We start from the raw sequence: 22,219 nt of genomic DNA on the forward strand, positions 1-22,219 counted from the left end.
CTGTTTTCTTTGTTGCTATGTGTGTGGGTGCCTCGGGCCCAAGTCCTGAGTCCCCATTCTCCTGCCGTGCATTGCTTGTGTTTCTGTGGAGAATTGTAATGTTCTTGGATCAGGGACTTTTACAAATAGGTGTGTTCTTCGAAGTTGGCTTGGAGTGATCAAAGACCACCATGTTTCATTTTGCCCAGAGCCTTTGAATCCTACCCCCCACCCTCAGTAAAATCCTTTGCAGAGAGCTTTACCCTAAAGACACAGAAAACAAATGCAACACCTGTGACCTAAGAGCATTACTTACAAAGGCCTGGAAACTCCCTGAATGCTGTTTATAAAGCATACCCTCAGTTGTGTTTCTTGTTTCTTCTCTAGCTATATGTGAGCATGAAACTCTTTTGCAGAGATGGAGGAAGATCATGCTATTGGAGAACGTGATTGCACACGTTAGAACGCATGCTAGGACACAGGCCGATTCATGACACTGAATTCTGACTCATTCTAAGGGAGAGGAAATGCATGTATATGGGTATATTTTGGCTTCTATTTAAGTCTATAATTGTTTCCCCCCCCCCCTTAAATAAGGATTTCTTCTTGATTAGTGGTGTTATTCTCAAGAGACTGTAAGGTTTCGGTACTTGCCTCACCCTTGTGAAGGGGAAAGAATGCGTTTTCTTTTGCCATATCCCTCCTCAACAGGGGTGCTCTTATTAAAACCAGGAAACTAAACAGAAGGACGGTGCCTGTATTTGCTCATTGTTCTCTCCTCATGCTGGACTTGAGCTGAAATGTAGTTTCAGGGCTTCATGTGTGCACTGAGTCATCGATGGAGTAATTAAGTGGGGTAAATGCATATGAAGTGCTTATTCCCTTGGGGCCCAGCACATAGTGAGTGCTCAGTAAACAGTAGTTATTACTTTTCACTGGAGCCAAATGTATATCACACCTCCCTCTCTGTAATACATATTTGTGATAGCCCATTAGTAAATCTGAAGGTCAGTGTCTTCCTTGCCATAGGGCTTTAGGAAATGTTTTTTGTACACTTCTACATGTAGTTGGCGGATTGTTTTCTAAAAATGCCATCTACATTGTTTTCCTCTTCCTAAATTATCTCATGATTCTAGCAGATTGCTATAAATAAGTAGGGTATGTCTTATTTGTAGGCCAAAAATTGACAATCCAGTTTCAGACAACAATGAAGATTTTCTACCCTATTTGAATACAAAATCAAAACGAAGTGATTTGTTAACATCCCAATATTGATTTTTGTTATTAGAAGTAAATTCTAGAAGTAAATGTTGAAAAGGACCACACAAACTGCTTTTCCAGCCTCTACTGGACCAGAGGCCTCTTTTGGGAAATGATTAGTTGCATCTTCCAATAAATAACTTTTGATATATTAAATACTAATTTAATGGCTTCTCTCTAAAGGAAATGAAGCTAGCATGGTCCCTTGGCTTCCATGAGCCTTAATCTCATGTATCTGTTATTGCACAGTTTATCATGGTAGGGTTTTTCCCCCTTAGGACAGACTACGTTTTCAGTAATGTTATTATTATTATTTTTTTTAACTCAACCTAACTGGACACTGTAGAGGGCAGTAATGAATCACACCTCTCTATGGTCAAATAAAGACAGACATTCTACCTCTTTCTCCCACCTACCCACCCATTCCTGGATCGAGCAACAGAGCTGAGCTTAAGGCCACCTAGAGGCACCATTACAGAATCTCTCTTTATGTTGGATGGCAGTGGGGATACAGATCTGAAACACTAGTGCCTCTGAAACAGCAATGGGAAGGTGTCGAAAAAAGGGTGAGCAGGCCTGAGACTGCCCTCTTTAGAGAGGCCTGCTTGCCAGGTTGGCCCTTGACTGGCATCTAGGAACTTGGATTTTGGGACTATTCCCACCATTTCCTCATCTGATGAAAGAGTGGCTCATTGCTCCTACACTGTAAATAATATGCTTTATGCTGAACATGCGCTTTCCTTCTGGGAATCTAGAATTTTGGTCCATGCTAGGCAAAGCATGCCTACATGACCACTCCCACAAAAACTGTGGGCGCTGAGTTGCAAATGAGCTTCCCTTGTAGACAGCATCTCACACCTGTTGTCACAATTTAATGCTGGAGGAATTACGTGGATCCAATGCGACTCCTCTGGGAGCACCACTGAAGGGTGCACTTGGTTTCCCCTGGAGTGTGCTCCATGCATGTTGCCCTGTGCTGATGTTGCTTTGTATCCCATCACTGTAGTGAGTCTTAGCTGTGTATATGACCACATGCTGAGTCCTGTGAGTCTTGCGATCCTGGGACTAATCTTAGGGACCTGGAGCCCCAACACAGTAGTTAAAACTAACCTCCATAAGATTCCTATGAGGAGAAAAGTCAGAAATTCAGAAAGTGTGCCTGAAAATTTTTTCTGTTGACACCCGTCGTTCCATATGATCTTCTTCCTAAGGACTACTTCATTTTGTCATTGAGTTTAGTCAGTGAACATGTCTGCAATATAATGTAATCAGGTAGGCACTTTTTGCATATTTATATATTATTGCAAATTCATTTATTGTTCTCTACTTCCACTAGAACTGAGAGATAAAGGAGAGAGACCTAACACAATGTTCGTTCTGTCTCTCTCTCTCTCTCCCCACCACATAATATGCACACATTTTCCCTGCTTTCTACTATTGTAATAATCAGCAACCAGAACTAACTAGAATTCTTCTTATTGATAAAGTAAAGTGACAGTTGACTTTCATGTGGAAAGTCTTTAGGAGTTAACAAATTAAAATAAAAATTACCTGAAATTAGAGTTAAATTTTTTGATTTTTTTTTAATAATATTCCACCACTGTCCCACTTCTTGGATATTTGTCTAGAATATGACTTTCCCTCCTATACCAACAGAGAATTTGCTCGAGTTTTTCATATCTGCCTCCATTTGCAGGGACTCTTTACTTGCTTCCTTATCAGGACAAGAAAGAAGCAGAAGTGCTGCTAGGAAATAACATCCGCCAGAGCATTTGGGGAGAGAGTACAGGACAGAGATTGGATGCAGGAGTGGCTGCTGGCCACCGGTGACTTTACCTGCTGCTCTTGGCCTGGTAGGACTCAGATTTTGTCTGCAAGTGTTCACCTCACATACACGTTGCCTTTTTGATCTAGTAGGATAACCTTCATGCCTTACTCCGAAGAAAATTGAACATAGAGCAAATAGAACATGTGAATTTATAGGCAATGTCTGTTTCAGACTCCATAAAAACAGATGCTGAAAGAAGATTAGATGACAAAAATGTTGCCTCCTGACTTGATAGGTAATTACAAGTAAAAAATGAAATGTTTTCTACCTTCTTTTCATTAGTGAAATTTTGACCTTAATTTCATGTTAAACTGACATTAAGTCCTTGATAGGTAGTTGTTATTTAATAGTACCTTTTCTTCCTCGAATAGATATGTTGAGTAAAGAACAAAGTCCTCCTGTTGATTTAGAAAATCAGCTACCTGTTGATCCTAAACAGTGGCTTGAGCTCTTTTATATTGCATTGTAGTTCACAGAGAGAAGCAATTCACTAATTATAAAAGTTAGTACATTTTCAAGATAAGCTTTTTTATTCCATGGAACCATTATAGCTACCGATTTGGCTATAATACAAATTATTTGGAAATAGCAAATGCTAATAGGTGTGAAAAGTAAAATAAGTGAAAGCCATTTATATTTTATAACTTAGACTTCCTGAAGGTCCTTGTATAATTTTTTTTTTTTTTTGAGGCAGAGTTTTGCTTATCGCCCAGGCTGTACTGCAGTGGTGCAATCTTGGCTCACTGCAACCTCCATCTCCTGGGTTCAAGCAATTCTCCTGCCTCAGTCTCCTGAGTAGCTGAGATTACAGGCATGTGCCACCATGCCTCGCTAATTTTTTGCATTATTAGTAGAGACAAGGTTTCACCATGTTGGCCAGGCTGGTCTTAAACTCCTGACCTCCGGTGATCCACCTGCCTCAGCCTCCCAAAGTGCTGAGATTACAGACATGAAACATCACACCTGGCCAATATTTCTTTTAAAATACATTTAATATCCATTCACTAACATTGTTTTATTTCTATGCTTTCCCCTCCTCCCCCATTCTGTGTATTTTCTTTTTGGTATAAGAGCAGAGCTCCATATTAAAAATTAAATGGATATATCCAAAATTAACTAGTCTTTCCTTTCATGTACCTGTGTGTTTATTTTCTCTTAGCCATTTTAGTCTTACCAAGTCTTCTGTAAAAGATGCTCTCTACCACTTCTCCCTCTGCCCCACCTGCAGATGCTGATATATCTCAAACTCTGGCCAGGACTCAACTACATACTGTTTTGGTTAAAGTATTTTAAATGTGCTAATATTCAGTTTCACCATTGGGCAATTCAGTTTTTGCCCACAATTGGGGCAAGTCTGACTCAGACTGCTTGTTTGAATCCTAGCTTCAAACATTACTCGCTTTATGATCTTAAACAACTTTGGCGCACCTCAGTTTTCCCATCTGTAAAGTGGGTTTGATAATAGTATCTCAAGCCTGGGTATAGATGAACATAATACATATATACTACCAGCATCCTACTTGGCTCATTGTCAGGACTCAGCAATGTGTAGGTACTAGTATTTTTCTTTCGTTTTCTTTGCTCTAGCAAGTAGTTACTTTTAATCCCATTTCATATGTGAGTAGACCAAGGCAGACTGTATTGTTTAAAGCCATCTGTTAGCCTGAAAATAGCATTTTAGTTAAAAAACAGACCTCTGTGCCTTTATGTGTTCTAGGTTTGGATTTAGTTTTGTTTTGTTTTCAGAATTCAGATAGTTCTTTTTGAGCAACTGATTACATTGATCTGTAGGCCAGATCCCTAAAGACATTGTTAGAGTTGAAGTTTTCCTTATAAAATAGATTGAACAGATGCAGGACAGAAATTAGAAATTGCAAGAAGGAGGGGAAGACCACAAGATAATTCAGGAATTAATAAATATAAAAAGTTATTTGCAGAAGATAACATGAAGGAAGAAAGTGTGCGCCCATACACATTTATAATTGTAATGGTACGACCAGGCATGGTAGCTCATGCCTGTGATCCCAGCATCTTGGGAGGCAAAGGCGGGTGGATCACCTGCAGTCAGAAGTTCAAGACCAGCCTGGTCAACATGGTGAAACCTGGTCTCTACTGAATATACAAAAATTAGCCAGGCATAGTGGTGGGCGCCTATAATCCCAGCTACTTGGGAGGCTGAGGCAGGAGAATTGTGTGAACCTGGGAGGCAGAGGTTACAGTGAGTCAAGATCGCGCCACTGCATTCCAGCCTGGGCAACAGAGCAAGACTCTAAATAATAATAATAATAATTGTAATGATTCATTATTTCTGTGTCTAATAGTAAGCTGGCTCATTTAATTCATTTATTCACTCCATAGGCCTTTACAGAACTGCCAACTGTATGAGAGACAGTGTTGCAGTTTGCTAATTTTTTGTACACTGGGATTTACCTTTGATCAAGAAAATGTACCACATAAAGGTAATCTCATTCCCAAAAGCATTTTCTAAGAATAATAGGTAACTTACTGGTACTTGCAGGGTAAAAAACAACGAAGATTAAATTTTAAAATATATGCATTTTGCTAAAACTGTCATTCTTAGCTTGTTCTCCACCCCTAGCACACTAGTTATGATGCTGCCACCCTGCACCATTGGTCCTGGGGAACTAGTTTACATTTTTAGGAAAAGCACTTGACCAGGTCAGGCCAGCTAGATTCTTGTCCCAAGTCAGCTACTTACACTTTAGCCTCCTGATCTTGAGCAAGATACTTACTTGTTAATTTCCTCCTATGTAAAGACAAAACATAGCACTATATGATCTCTAAGCTGCCTCCCAACTCCTACATTCATACCATTTATAAACTCCATGAGCATTGACTCTTCTTGGCAGTGTGGATATCAAGGACAATAAACCGGAAATAAAGAGACCTACTTGACAGAGAAATACAAGCAGATCACTGAAATACAAGCAGATCACGAAAAGGGCAGGTCATTCTTAATGGAAGTGGGAAGGTAGAAGGAAAAAGGTAGGATAGGAAACATTTCATGGAGAGGTTAGTTTCAGTGGGCTTTGAAGTATGAAAATGGGCTTTCCAGAAAGGCAGAGGGGTGTAGAAGTAGGTGAGATTTTGCAGTGTTCAGGATCATTTATGACAAGTAGGTCTCTGTAGCTGGAGCTTCAGAAGTCTTGGCAGGAGATAATGTTGAAAATGTAGGTTGAGTCTACATTGAGGGGACTTCAGATGCCGGGTAAGAGGATTTATTATTTAATCTGTGTGCGATAGGGAGCCAGGAAAGGTTTGCTAAGAAGGGGAGTGAAATATTCCCAATCTTGTTTTTTTTGAAATTTGATGAAAGTGTGTAGAAAGTGGATTAAAGTGGGTAGGGAAATCCTGCTGTTTTCTTAATGGCTATCTTCATCTGTTAACTTATACCCAGGTACCTTTTGGCATTTATATTGATCCTTCCAGGATTGCTCCCCTTTCTGTAACCAGCACTGATTTCACCAACTCAGTAAAATCCTGTTGGTGCTTACCTTCTTTGAGGTGACACCATGAGTTTATCGCTGTTAATTGTCTCCCCTAAACACACTTTATTTTCCCCCGGCTGCGAAATAGATACATCATTAGCAAAGATAAAAGGCAATGAAATCCAGCCTTAAAAGATAAAGAAAGTTAATGATTTAGAAATTCACTTTCCTCAGCCTTATATCCATAGATAGCCTAGATAGTTAAATAAATCAGGAAAGATTTTAACCCTTTATTGACTGTCACAGTGATGTCTGTCTTAACTGGCATCTCAGTCCCCTTAAATGCAAAGACTAAAAGAAAAGAGTATGACGCTTCCGTTTTTGCCTACATCACCTGCTGAGGTGAAGTTGCATAGCTTTCATGCAGGACAGACACTGAGATTACTCTCTGGGGATCAGAACCCAAGGGGTTGTGCTTAGACTCCCTGGGCGAGGCCTGTCAACTTCTGGCTTTCATGTTTCCCTTTCCTTTTGCTGCAGCTGTTTCTTCCAGCCTGTTCAGCAAGTGCACCAAGAGGTACTGTATGGTGTACATGCATGTTTCTACCAAACAGCTTTATCATCAGTGTTATGAGCCTCTCTGTACAAACCCGTGGCTGTCATAAGGCGATGTGATGCAAGCTTTCTGCACGCCCAATTAATTTAGAGTTGAAAGCTATCCTTCAGATTGGTGTGGCCCTGTTACTTATGCTTGCCAGTTATCAGCCACCTTGGTGTAATATTTTACATTTGAAAATGTTTTCAGATACTCAATAAATGGCAGTCATCTCAGGAAGCCAGATGTTTCTTCCTGTTCTCATACAAACATTTATTTACCTGATAATCTGCAGAATCATAGATTTCAGATTAAAAACAAATTCTTCTAAATTATCTGCAGTTGATGCAGTCTGTCTTTTTTAAATTATTATTTAAAGATGCTCATTTTGTCCTAATTTTCCTTGTAAATTTTATCAGGCCGATGTGGTCACTGTGATGCAGCAGTGGCCTAAACTAATTTCACTGATGTAAACATTATTAAACAATTTCAAATGCAACTTTGGAAACATTGTTTCTGAACCTGTTTAATAATGTTTAAAAATGCATCAATGAAATTGGCTTAGCCTGTGGCCTTTATTACATTATCTGTTCTCAATTACAAAGATTCTGTGTTTTATGTCTGAACTAGTTATAAGTCACCGAAAAAAATGGTCCCAGCTGAAGAGTGTGGCTTATACCTAACCCGTTTAATTTGATTTAAAATTGATGAACCTTGGAAAATACTTCCAGAATGCCATATCAGCTATCAAAATAATAGGAAATGTATTCAGGTCATCATATTGGCATTACAATTTTAGTTAACCCCCCCCGCCCCACCTTTAACTTTTATTCTCATTACTTTTCACCTCCCACTCACCCCCATTTCCGTTGTTGGGATTCCACTACTAAATTCCAAGCTATCACTCCAAAATGCAACATAAAACATCAAATATGTTTTTACTAATTGTGATCCACTAAAATTTAAGCTCTGTGCTGAAGCTTTTTTATTTTTATTTCAGAAGTAGTATTTAAGTGATGACATGCAGTAATTTGTTCATTCTTCCGTCAGTATAATTTACAAGGCAATGGCAGATAAACATAGCAATACAAGATTCATTTACAGTGACACAATGGCAGATACACAGAGCAGAACCCTGCCTATGAGATAAAGTGGACTGAGTGACTTATGCAGTAATTAGGGGATAATTGTCATTAACCTCACAAACAGTAGTTTACCCATATTGTTTAAAAGGCTCCAGGATGCATAATGACAAGGTAATCTGTCAAAGCGCTAGGGGGAAATATTAATAAGATTTGTGCAAGCCTGGATAGAAAATATGCAGAAAGCGGCCACATTAAGCTAATTGGTGGATGAATATACACTTGTAAAAGTGCTTCTAATGGCACGTTTGCTGCTCTCCAAATGACTACCGTTAATGTGGAGAAGTGGGCTGCTTAGAAAGTCAGGACTGCTGGGACGAGAGGGTATTAAGGCACGCAGACGCCGTTATTACCTTGTGCTCTGTAATGTACGCTTTCTCCTTTTATCCTTTTTCATTTTGAATTTCTTGAGTTTTTGTTATAGTAACATATATTGATTGTTTACTCTGATTATTCTGTTTTTGATCTATATTTGTTCAGTCAGCCACCAAACCCCAGACACCTCTCTTTTGTGGCCCAATGAAATATATAGTCTCTATGTTGATAGCATCTTATAAATATACAGAAACACAAACTATTAATGCATATGTGGATTTATAATTATACACACATGTGTTTGTGTGGGTGTCTTTTATAGGAACACATTTAATCTGAGCAATCAAAGGAAAGTAGATCCATCAACAGCCTTGTGTATGTGTTACAAGTAATAATGTGTTGTTCCCTGATGAATGCTAAAGCAGGAAATTAATCTTTGTGTTCTACGGCTATTCTTATACCCAGAAAAGAACAAAGTTAAATCTCCTAATACATCTTTCTGTTCAGTCACACACTCAGTCCTCAGTGTGTTTTATGGAATACTCAATCCTCACTGTTTTATGGAATACTGCTTAGTGAGTGTTCCGTCCCTTTCTCCCCCTGCTCCCTCACATCCTAATGAATATGTTAAAGTTCCTTGGGGTTGTTCAATCAGCTTCAGTTGTAAAGTAATTCAGAGTATAATATGTGAAGTGGAATCATCCCTTCAAGCTTTGGAAGTTCTATACCAATATCAGTAATCTTTTTGTGCAGATGAAACCTCAAAGATTAGCGATTGTAGCCTTGAATTGTTCAAGTTTTGGCCCTTCCTTGATATGTAAAATCACCATCATCCTGTAAAAAAAATTTTTTGCACCTATTTTTGCTATTTTTCAGACATTGTGGGAAAGCATATCTGGAAATGCAAGGGACTCTGCCGTTTGTGTTTAGAAATGTAAAGCCCCTACAAGTATTTAGAAACTATCTACAAATTTAGTAGCAGAACTTTGGTTATGCAAGGAGAGGTAAGCTAGAAAATGTAGACCTCAAAGAAAAAATGTCAGAGAGGGCTCTGGTGAGTTCTGTTTATTGTAAAGCAAGCAGATTTATAGCTGTCCTAAGACCAGGGATTTATCTTTATGTCTGAGTGGACAAGAAAACAAGGCCACTGCAGGCACTGTCCCTTTCTTTCCTCCTGTTTCTAGTGTTTTCCTTAAGGATCACAAACGGTTCCTTTGCTGTTCTAAAGTATAAAATAAGTACCCTCCAGAATCTCTGCTAGTTAGCATCTCCATGTGAGGAACTATTAAAGGGTTTGAGGTAAGGTTCTTGTGTACAAATACTGCTAGCTTTTGGAGCTGCAAAGATTCCCAAAAGACTACAGATAGTTGTTTACATAGTTTTATTGATATATAACATTTATTTTGTATCTTCAAGTTGCAGAATTTTCACAAACCCTACTGGTATGATTTGGGGGTTTCTAAGACCTCTTAGGGACTCCTTGGGCAGTTTCCCTAGTTTTCAAGCAAAATTTTTAGTTGAACTGATTGATCATTGAATTGACCAGGAGTCAAAATTAATCCAAAAGAATTAGTGACTCTAATCACGTCAGTGATAAGCAGCACCAGACAGAAACATCAAAGGAAACATCCAGAATATATGATAATACAGGAACTTTCAGATAAAGGCATACTTTCAGTCATAAATACACATATTCTAAAAATATGTTGGTTACACAAGTTGGTTAAAAGTAAAAGGGTTTTAACATTTTAATTAAAATGATTCATGTGTTCAGATTCTAGGCATCAGTAGTAGAATAATAGAATTGTAAAGCTGGGTTTTTATTAAGGCTTACAGATTTTAATATGACTCTTCTTTACATGTGAACATTAATTTTATTTTCCTCTAAGGTCGAATTTGTGTATGTTATATTTAGCCTAATCAAGATACAAAATCTGCTTTAGCCTAAAGGTATAGGGCTAGGTATTCTGTGCTTAAGTTAAGGACTCATAGGTAATTTGATTTTAAAGATTGGTATACTAGGAATATCAACTGGGTTTAGTATTTTCTATTTTGAAACAAATTATTCCTAAGATATTCTTATTAAATATTAAAATGTATTGTGTCTTTAAAAGTTTCTCAGGTTTGATTTACAATGGAGTGAAGTAACTTGAAAAATACTTTGGAATCTTTGAAGTGCAGTTCCAGACATTGCAGAAAGTAATTTACTCCTTTGAATTTTTTTTATATGGCAAAGCAAGGCACCTGCTTTATTTATTTGCAAACAAATGCCCATAGAGGAAATGCATATGGCCGGTTTTAAGCTAGACAAGCTAAAATTCCTCAGTACAAGGAAGAAATCCTGACAGGCCTTTAATAGAGCTTAGCTGGAGCTTCTATGATTAAATATGTTGTAACCCCAGAGTGATCTATCATAATCACTGTTTTTAAAATAAAAACGCTGTATAGACTGTTACTGAAGAAAAAAGGGATAGTACTCTATGAATTATACATTCTTATATGGTCCATAATCAAGAACATTCTGTAACAGAGAATTTTTTAAATCAAATGTCAAGCAATATGTTTTAAAAATCACAAGACCCACATGAAACTAGTGCCCTGGCATTTTGGTTATGTTATTTTTGTTAGAGGGGTTATCATTTTTGGAGAGTATATTGTTCAAATTGGGAATACATTACTTCTTTAAAAATATATCCTTTCCATTGGGAAAATTTTTTCAAATATGGATCAGGAAAAAATATAAATATTTGTATACTGGAAAATATATCAAAGCCACTACTTCAAAGTTACATAAAATTGCCGTGTTGCTTCTTCCTTCTAAGAACTAGAGTCAAGGGCCATGCTCCTCGAACTTCCACTTTTATCCAAGGAGAGGCATTCTTTGACTATGTACTTTTTTTTTGCAAGTAGTTTGATATGCCTCACCTCATTATATCACCATTCGCTAAGTTGGAGCACTTTGAATAAGACTGATTTATAATGAGAGCAATACATAATAAGAGTGAGTCAAGGTCAGTAGTTTCTATATTCATATATGTGTGTACATGCACATGTGTGTAATGAGTAACCCCTTTATAATATCAATCTTTATATGCAGTCAGTGTTTACAGGAAGAAGATTTTAATGTTAATGTTAGCATGTCAGCTAACAAAGACTAATAAGGTATTTATCTTGATGGGAACTTCTTTAATGCAAAGTTTTCTGAGAGCCCCAACATTCTAACCAATGGTGGATATTCCCATAGCATTCATGTCCCCTTGGGCAGAGGAAGAATAGGAAAGATATTTCAAATTAAGTCTTTTATTATCTGGACGAACTGCGTTTAGCATTAGCTGTGTAATCACAGCAAGCTGGTATGCACCTATCTCTAATGTTTGCATACTTACTTCATGACAAAGGCAGTTTGGGGTGGATGAGGAAAGCATATTTGTTCACATAGATCAATGTTAACAAGTAAAGTCGAGTCTGAATTTTTATTTGGAAATCATTCTTTCTGCCCATGCCACACCCTGAAGACTCTTACTCATGGGGCATCTCTGTCTTAGAGAGGAGAATAGGGATGTGATTGGTCAGCATTGTATTTTGAAGGTAAAGTGATGCTGTTGAGAAACTCTGCAAAATACAAATTTCCAAATCATGGAAATTGAGTAGGGCTTTCATTACCCAAAACAAATGTTGATTTAAAAAAAAAAAAAAAGAAAGTTCTAATTTGAACCATTTGGTACAACCAAGATATGAATGAGTATGTTTCATTCTGCCTACAATTATTACAGTTGTTCCAGCTGGCCTCCTAGAAACATTAGCCCGAAATTTTGGAAAAGCACAATCACATAAAAGAGCTATGTATGAATAGAGAATGGTATAATTTTGTTTACTTACACAAGCAAACTGCTCTGATGTATATTGTGTATACTAGCGGTGCATCTTTCTCCATCAGTGCCCAGCAAGAAATATGTGTTTAATGTAAATCTGCTAAAACAAATAAACATGCCAAGTTCTTTTTCCACATAATTTTAAGTGTTTCTCAGAAATTATCACAACATTGCTTGAAAAATTTCCCTAAATGCTTCCCAGAATCTATTGTTTTCAATAAGAATTTTTTTGTGTGGCCATTTTTATTCTCCTCCCCATCTTGCCTGCTCATACACACACATGCAGGCACATAGGCACACAACATTGACCCATGCACACTTTGGAAAGCGAAGTCTTACAAATTAGAGAGAGAAACATAATGTAACAAAACAGGGGGAAAAATGAAATAGTAGGGAGCAGTCAGATCAGTTAAACTTTTTGACTAATAAAAGTTTAAATATTGGCTTTAGAATGACAATTTAAGATTGAAATATCTGCTTATTACTTATGTACCTACCTCAGTTACAAAGCGGGTAACTAGCAGGAGAATGAGAGAGAAGAGGACTGCACATATTATGTATAAGTGTTTTCTTCAGAACTTTTTGTAATGCTTAAAGGTTTCTCTTCCACAGAATATCTCCCTGAAACTCCTGCCTTCAGCACTCAGAGCCAGCTCTCTCCAACCCACATGTGGGATCTAGGAGTTTTCCATTTGCTGACCCCTAGCTAGAGGTTTATCAAATGCCCCTGTTCATATTACCTGAGATAATGGTCTGAGCCCATCACTCACTCCTGAGGTGATCCAGAAGTTAGATGATATATCTCCTAATTTCTGGGTCGCATTCTGATACATGTCCACCTAACCAAGAGGTCAGCACTAAGGCAGGTGGAGGCAAGCAAAAGTGGATTATCAGTGTCTTATAGAGTGTCTATGAAGGTGTATGTACATAGCACATGCCTGCAACATATTGGTGGTAGTTCTGTAGGGAGGCAGTCTCCATAGTTTTGTGATTACACACCCCATTAGTAAAAATATATGCGCACGTACCCTCATATATGTATATGTAAAGCTGTTTCTAAACTCTGTGTGTGTGTGTGTGTGTGTGTGTGTGTGTGTATGATATTAGCAAAAAAAAAAAATCACCTTTAGGTAAAAATAAATAGGAATTTTCTTGTTGGCTTACCATGTCACAGTGGATTGTCTTGCACACTCCACTAATAGAAACAAATGGGAGCATGTGTACCTGTGATTTGACCGTGCTGTAATACAGGAGGCAAGGAGTAAGGTGGCTTATAAACAGTGGAAAGCTGTAAATGTTGAGTTATGTGTGTGAGAGTTCAAGCAATTTGTATGATTTAGTTTTTTGAATCAACTTCATTTAAGTATACTTTCCATACAATAAAATCCAGCAATTTTAAGTGTACAATCTATATGGCCATAGAAACCTCAGCACAATCATGGTGTACAACATTCTCACCACCCCAAAAAGTTCCCTAGTGTTGTTTTGCACTCAGTCCCTTTTCTGCATCCTATGCCCCTGGCACCTACTAATACACTTTCTGTTCCCATAATCTTACCTTTTCCAGAATTTCATATGCTTGGAACAGTAGAGTATGTATGTCCTTGGGTCTAACCTCTTTCATTCTTAGCATAATGCTTTTGAAGAATCGTCCATGTTGTAGTGTATGTCGGTAGCTTAACTCTTTTTATTGTGCAATACTATTCCATTGTATAGATAGCTCATAATTTCTTTACCCCTAAGGCTTGAGCATCTAGAAAACCTGGTAAAATTTATGATTTAAGTTTTGCATAGCATTGTCTCATCAATTTTTAATTCAGCAATTACTGTTTCATTTTACCTAATGGTATACTTAAGCTAGGTAGGCTTGAAATTCGGTGGTTACCTACCTTCTACCCTATTCCTTTTGCTTTGATATTTGAATTAACACAGAAGGAAAAAGACTAGAAAAGTACAACAGGAAACTGGTTATGAAAATAAATTGCCAGTGTGGTTATGATGAAACAGTTTCTTAAGATAGCACATTGTGCCAATCTAGACATGAAAAAATAAACACACCTCACAAAACTCTGATTTTGTTTTAGGTAGTCAGCAGTCCCTGCAGGTCAGTGTCATTTAATTAAAAGCTCTACAGTTATATCAAGGGGGAAATACTTTCCGTTTTTAGCTAATCATTTGAGTATTTTCCTTTAAATTATGCCTTAAACTTGACTGAAAATAAGTTCATATAATTGAATCTTTTACACTTAAAATATTTGCTTCTTGTTTTGCCTTTTTTTTTTTTTTTTTTTTTTTTTGGAGACAGAGTCTTACTCTGCAACCTTCAATTCCTGGGTTCAAGCGATTCTCATGCCTCAGCCTCCCAAGTAGCTGGGATTACAGGTGGCCTCTGCCATGCCTGGCTAATTTTTTTGTGTTTTTAGTAGAGATGGGGTTTCACTGTGTTGGCCAGGCTGGTCTCGAATTCCTGACCCCAAGTAATCCGCCTGCCTCTGCCTCCAAAACTGCTGGGATTACAGGCATGAGTCACCGTGCCTGGCTGCTTATTTCTTAACAATTTGACTACTGGAGCAAAGAGGCCTTAGATCTGTGCTCTGTGCAGTGTTTCTTCCTCATTTCCATTCTTGGACAGAAAGAAAGCAGTTGTTTTCCTATGTGCTGTGATGTGAGTTGTAGCCTGCCATGAACATAGGTGGATTCCATGTTGGACTGAGCCTGAGGTCCCTCGCCAGTCTGATTATCCCAAAGCCCCTTATTTGGTTTCTCTTCCATCTCTTCACATCCATTCCTTCCCTACTATCCCTCTTTCCCAGTAAGAGAAACCAATCAACCTTTTTTTTTACTTTGATTTTAAAACTACAAACCATTAAAATGCTTTGATGTGGAAAAGGACTCAAATAAAACCATTTAAACCATGCATTTGATCCTACAACAAAACGTTTTAAAAAGTCACTTGGCAGAGCCATACAGGAACAGGGTGCCAGATTTCTACGAGTGATAATCACCAGTTCCAATGAAGCAACAAAAGGAAGTCTTTTTATTTCAAATGTGTAGATGTAAATATTTTAAGTCTTTTATACTTTTTCTGAACCCAGTAAAACTGGTTTATAAGTCTATATTATTTGGTGTTACTCAACTTTTAATTAACAGTATAGCCAGTTATTTTCACAGGAAATCAACACATAATAATACCTTGCATTTAACTTGACATGGTAAATCTTATCCTCATTTTGTCAATAACATTTTTCAACCTGAAGGGTTAAAAGTCACTGTACTCTGGTTACAAATGGGAAAACCTAAAATAATTGACTCACTAACTACAAAACTGCATGGAGGGCCAAGAGCTCAGTTATATACTCTGATGTTAACATATTATTCATGCAGAAGACCAGTGGCCCAGTATGAGTTGGTTGGTAGTTGGGATCTTCATCCTAGCCTAACAGACTGAATTTTTGTTTTATTAGTGTTTGCTCCACGATAATACCTAATTCTTTTTATAACTCTAATTTACTTTTGTAAAGTTTATTTGACCATTTACACTGTTTGCGAGGAGGACTAGTTTTTCCAATGCTTAAGTTAAATGCAATAAACATAAATTGACTGAAAAAATGTGTCATGACTTTAGTTGTTGTAGCAGTGTCCAGTTGTCCTAAATTTTCCAGATGGCTACTTTTGTTGCAGATGAGTTAAAAAAAGAAAAAAGCCATCCAACTGACATTGGTCCATTTTTGAATAGCAGTATAGACCATGCATAGAGGTCGTTACCTTCACAGAAGAGTCTTAAACCAGTGTTTCAGAATCACAGTACCAAAACATACTTATTTCTATCACAAAGATCTTCAGAAAAAACCTTGGCATTTCTGTTTTCCCTTGGATGCTTTCTAACTCCCTTCAACCAGGTTAGTCAAAGATACAGTAAAACTGGTAGCCATTCTTAGCATCCAGCTTGCATACTTGTTAGGTTGTATAAGATCAATTTGTTTCTTGTTGCAGTCTCTGCATTTATAAATGTGATGAATTAGATACTCTTGATCAAATTGATAATGACTTTTTGTTTTTTGAGACAGACTCTTGGTCTGTTGCTCAGGCTGGAGTGCAATGGCACTATCGTGGTTCACTGCAGCTTCAACCTCCTGGGTTCAAGGAATCCTTCTACCTCAAAGTCCCAACTAGCTAGGACTATAGGCACGGACCAGCATACTTGGCTAGTTTTTTAATTTTTGTAGAGCCAGGGTCTTGCCATGTTGCCTCAGGCTTAAGCCATCTTCCCACATTGGCCTTCCTCAATGTCAGGATTACAGGCATGAGCCACAACACCCAGCCAATGATGACTTCTTTGGAAAGGACACCTATGGCACTATCAAGGGGACTCTAGTTTGGTGTTACGGAGCTGTGTGTCCCGTTCTTAAGTATATTTGTTTGCAAATATGCTTTGTTGTTTATCTGTGTAAGTATAAATTGCTGCTTCTATTGCCACTGTAAATGAAGCTTCTCTTTTATGATTCAGGAACTATCAGAGTTCTAACTCATACTTACCTGGATCTCTTTCACCAGAAGCAAGTGGTTTACTGTAACAGACTCCATTTTAGCAGAGACAACAACTGAGTGCTAGAAGACAGTCTGAAAGGCAGTAGTTTTAGAAATAGTAACAGGCATTGTGGCGGGCCAGGAGAAACCATTTGGGACTGCTCTGTACTGTTGGGAGAAAGAAGACAGAAGGGTGATGGAAATGAGATGCCTCAGGTGGGACTGCTCAGTTGCTGTGGTTTCTGAGGTGCATTTTAATACCAGAGGCTGTCAGTTGTGTAAGTACTTCATTGACATGTAGATTTAGTTACAGGCTACCTTGAAAGAACCTGGAGAAGATATGACTGTACATTGCTCAGATTGGGGCTCAGCCTGAGAAATTAATCCGCAGTGAAAGGCTCTGTAAAAGAACACTCAAGAGAGTAGATTTGATGGTACAAGAAAGATGGTACAGAAGAGGACATTATAGCATTCTAGAGAAAGACTTCCTCAGAAGTCCTGCTCTTTACTACCACAAACTCAATGGGCTTACCTGGGAAATGGCATCATGGAACGAGAGCCACTGAGTACTGTGGACACATTCTGAACTTAGAGTCAGAATTTTTATGTTCAACTCCTGGGCCTCAAATTAGTATCTTGGCAACCTTAACAACCTATCTTAGCTTTCTTCTCTCCTGATTTCTCATCTGTTCTCTGAGCTCTGGAAGTTATGATAGGGGTCAAATGAGGTAATCTATTAAAAATCACAAATTATTTCTCTATTTACCTATAGCACCAACATTCTTCCACGTTACCCCTGTTCCAAAAGTAGGATGTGAACGATACCAACTGCTATGAGTGAGGCTTTGAAAATGCTGATGGCAGGACTTCAGGATCATCTGGGGTTGCCATATACCTGCACCCTTATGTGTTTGACAGTTTTCATAGGAGTGGACACCCACATGCACGTACTCACACATATTCTTTATGTAAAATGGTAGGATGCTAGGAGTGAGCCTTACAAAGCGGGGCACATAATGTATCAGGGCTTTTTTAAAAAAGTAATTCAAGTAAATGACAAATACCCACTTAATCAAACTAGCTATGATGATTCAGACCATAGGGCGGTGTTTCAGAGAGAATTTTACGTCCACAGGTTGAGGAGAGACTTTTCCCTTGCAAAAGCTGTACAGATCCCTTATGCCTCTAATCATGCTTTCTCTAGTGTAACATTCTAGATAATCAAAGCACAGTGACTGAAACTGGAAAATTCAGATGGGTATAATATTACTAACTAATCTAGAGACTTTATTCAATTGTTGCTAATTTTCCCACTAATGTCTTTTTTCTGGTCTGGAATCACACAACTATATTTGATTAGTCCCCTCTAATCTGGAACCATTCTTTATTTTTAATAAATCTTTCCTGAACTTTACACTTTGAAGAGTACCATCTACTGTTTTGTAGAATGCCCCTCAATTTTGGTTTGCCTGATGATTTCTGATGATTGACTTGAGGTTGTGAAGTTTTTACAGTGTGTTTGTCCATTAAAGGAAGAGTTTTCATGGACTCACAGTTCCACATGGCTAGGTAGGCCCCACAGTCATGGTGGAAGGCAAAGGAGGAGCAAAGTCACATCTTACATGGCAGCAGGCAAGAGTATGTGCAGGGAACTTTATAAAACCTTTATAAAACCATTAGATCTCATGAGACTTATTCACTGTCATAAGAACAGCACGGGAAAGACTCACCCCCATGATTCAGCTAACTTCCACCGGCTCCCTCCCATGACATTTGGGGATTATGGGAGCTACAATTCAAGCTGAGATTGGGGTGGGGACACAGCCAAACGGTATCATTAGAAGACTGCCACAAAAGTGATGTTGTGCCCTTCTTAGTGTGTCCTAACGAGCGGTACATGATGGCGTGATTTCCACTCACGGTGGTAAATTTGATCACCCTTTTAAGGTAGGGTCTGTTAGGTTTTTCCATGATAATGTTATGATTTTCCCTTTGTAATTAATAAGTATCTTGTCATTTTGTTTTTAAGAAGATACTATGCTTTCTTAAATTTATGATCAGGGTTGGGGCAAGTGTCATTCACAGAGGGATGCAAAGTGTGCTGTCCCAATGGGAAGAAATGGTGCCCTAGAAAGTGATGGAGTCATTATTTAAGTGTTTGAATAGATTTCTCTCAATCCATGCTGAAATGGATTGCCTGACATTACATTGCAGGATTTTAAAGTCCTACCTCCAGGCCAATCTCATAGTTACTAGCAAAAATGAAAGTGTGAAATGCTTTTTAATGTATATTTAACAACACATAGTCTGGTGATTACTGATGTGTATTCTCTGTGGACTCCCTTTGCTATCAGAGGAGGATGCTGAGAGACAACTTTTTACACATTTATTCTATCTAAATCCATCACATGTTTACTTTTTAGATATCTATGACTGTCATTTATAACAAGATCATAAAAAGTCAAATACATTAAGTCTAACTCAAACTTTGAATCATAGGATTACAACCAATTTTCAGGAAAAGTACAATTACCTTTTATGTGTGATTTTTTTTTTACTCTTCCTTATGAAATTGCCTGCTATTAAATGATACTAAAATGTAGCCATTCCAAAAAAAAAAAAGATACAGTTTAGTAACAAGATATGAGGGGTAATGCTACTTTATTCATCTTTTTGATTCAGAAATTCACTTAACTCCTACTTAAAGGAATTTTCATCATTGAATCCAGTGTCATGTCTGCTTATGTTGAAGAAGTAAATTTCACAAAATGTACTTAATTCCTTCCTATAGTATCACTATTTAATAAGGACTAAGGTAACATTTTTTTCATTTATGTTGGATTTCACAGCAGGAGTTCACATGTTGTACTAATATATGCTAAACAGTTGCATAGTATATAGATCATTGTTGTTAAAAAAAAAAAGCAGTACTGAAGGCATTTTAGATCACAGAGCCCCAGTGGTCTACATTTTGTTTGCTTTGACATTATTAAACTCAATCTGTTTCTCTAACTGTGACTCTAATTACTACATTTGCATGGCAGAAAAGTTTGCTTTGTGGGTTGACTTTTATTAACAGTGCTTGCATGTTGTTTCCTGCTCTTGCTCTCGGTGTTTTATGAGCACACAGAGCACCTTCAGTTGCATTGAATAATTATGCACAATCAATAAGTTTTTGTGTTTGTCTTTGTTGTTTCTTTGATGTGGCCTCTAGGATGCTGCTGGCAAGGTGCTGGACCGCTGGGCCATCATGTCTCGAGAAGAGGAAATCATCACCCTTCAGCAGTTTCTGCGGTTTGGAGAAACCAAATCCATTGTGGAGCTGATGGCAATTCAGGAGAAAGAAGGGCAGGCCGTGGCTGTACCATCTTCAAAGACAGACTCAGATATAAGGACTTTCATTGAGAGCAATAATCGCACCAGGAGTCCCAGCCTCCTTGCTCACTTAGAGAATAGCAATCCTTCCAGCATTCATCACTTCGAAAACATCCCCAACAGCCTTGCATTTCTCCTTCCATTCCAGTACATAAACCCTGTCTCAGCGCCACTGCTAGGGTTGCCTCCAAATGGGCTACTGTTAGAGCAACCAGGGTTGAGGCTGCGGGAACCCAGCCTTTCAACTCAGAATGAATATAATGAGAGCAGTGAATCCGAAGTTTCTCCCACACCTTATAAGAATGATCAAACACCCAATAGAAATGCCCTGACCAGCATTACTAATGTGGAGCCCAAAACCGAGCCAGCCTGTGTCTCTCCCATTCAGAATTCTGCCCCAGTCAGTGATTTAACTAAAACTGAACACCCAAAAAGCTCATTCCGGATTCATCGGATGAGAAGGATGGGGTCAGCCTCTAGGAAGGGAAGAGTGTTCTGTAATGCATGTGGGAAGACATTCTATGACAAAGGTACTCTCAAAATTCATTACAATGCTGTTCACCTGAAGATCAAACATCGATGCACCATTGAAGGTTGCAACATGGTCTTTAGCTCCCTCCGAAGTCGTAATCGCCACAGTGCAAACCCCAATCCTCGCCTTCACATGCCTATGCTAAGGAATAACCGAGATAAAGATTTAATTCGGGCCACCTCAGGAGCTGCCACCCCTGTCATAGCAAGTACAAAATCAAATCTGGCACTCACAAGCCCTGGCCGGCCCCCAATGGGTTTTACCACTCCCCCTCTAGACCCTGTCTTGCAAAATCCTCTCCCTAGCCAGCTGGTGTTTTCTGGGCTAAAGACTGTACAACCAGTTCCTCCATTTTATAGAAGTTTACTCACTCCAGGGGAAATGGTGAGTCCTCCAACCTCCCTCCCAACCAGTCCCATCATTCCAACCAGTGGTACCATAGAGCAGCACCCCCCGCCACCCTCTGAGCCAGTAGTGCCAGCAGTGATGATGGCCACCCATGAGCCCAGTGCTGACCTGGCACCCAAGAAAAAGCCCAGGAAGTCAAGCATGCCTGTGAAGATTGAGAAGGAAATTATTGATACCGCCGATGAGTTTGATGATGAAGATGATGACCCCAATGATGGTGGAGCTGTGGTCAATGACATGAGCCATGACAATCATTGTCACTCCCAAGAGGAGATGAGCCCAGGCATGTCTGTGAAGGACTTTTCTAAGCATAACAGGACCCGGTGCATTTCAAGGACTGAAATAAGGAGGGCCGACAGCATGACTTCTGAAGACCAAGAGCCTGAGCGGGACTATGAGAACGAGTCTGAGTCTTCGGAGCCCAAACTGGGCGAGGAATCCATGGAAGGGGATGAGCACATTCACAGCGAAGTGAGTGAAAAAGTCCTGATGAATAGTGAGAGGCCTGATGAGAACCACAGTGAGCCCTCTCACCAGGACATCATCAAGGTGAAGGAAGAATTTACAGACCCCACTTATGACATGTTTTACATGAGCCAGTATGGACTGTACAACGGTGGGGGTGCCAGCATGGCCGCCCTGCATGAGAGCTTTACATCGTCTCTGAATTATGGCAGCCCTCAAAAGTTCTCCCCAGAAGGTGACCTGTGTTCTAGCCCAGACCCCAAAATATGTTATGTGTGCAAGAAGAGTTTCAAAAGCTCCTACAGTGTGAAACTTCACTACAGGAATGTTCACTTGAAAGAGATGCACGTCTGCACAGTGGCTGGTTGCAATGCTGCATTCCCCTCTCGCCGAAGCAGAGACAGGTCAGTAAATCTCCATTGGCTGCTCCTGCTGGGGGTGGAGGGTGCCAGTTTTCAGTCATGTTGGACTT

General features: G+C 38.8%; 1 protein-coding gene across 3 annotated transcripts in view; it reads left to right on the plus strand.

Annotated features, from left to right (window-relative positions):
* BNC2 (basonuclin 2) overlaps positions 1–22,219 on the plus strand; it is a 457,144-nt gene that overhangs the window by 415,546 nt on the left and 19,379 nt on the right. For all 3 annotated transcript variants that reach the window (XM_023197170.2, XM_023197169.2, XM_023197172.2), the window contains one exon: positions 20,182–22,151. In XM_023197170.2, the coding sequence (XP_023052938.1) occupies positions 20,182–22,151 (1,970 nt within the window). The remainder of the gene's footprint in view (positions 1–20,181; positions 22,152–22,219) is intronic.

This window comes from Piliocolobus tephrosceles, chromosome 14 (genome assembly GCF_002776525.5).
Source record: "Piliocolobus tephrosceles isolate RC106 chromosome 14, ASM277652v3, whole genome shotgun sequence".
Lineage (NCBI taxonomy): Eukaryota > Metazoa > Chordata > Mammalia > Primates > Cercopithecidae > Piliocolobus > Piliocolobus tephrosceles.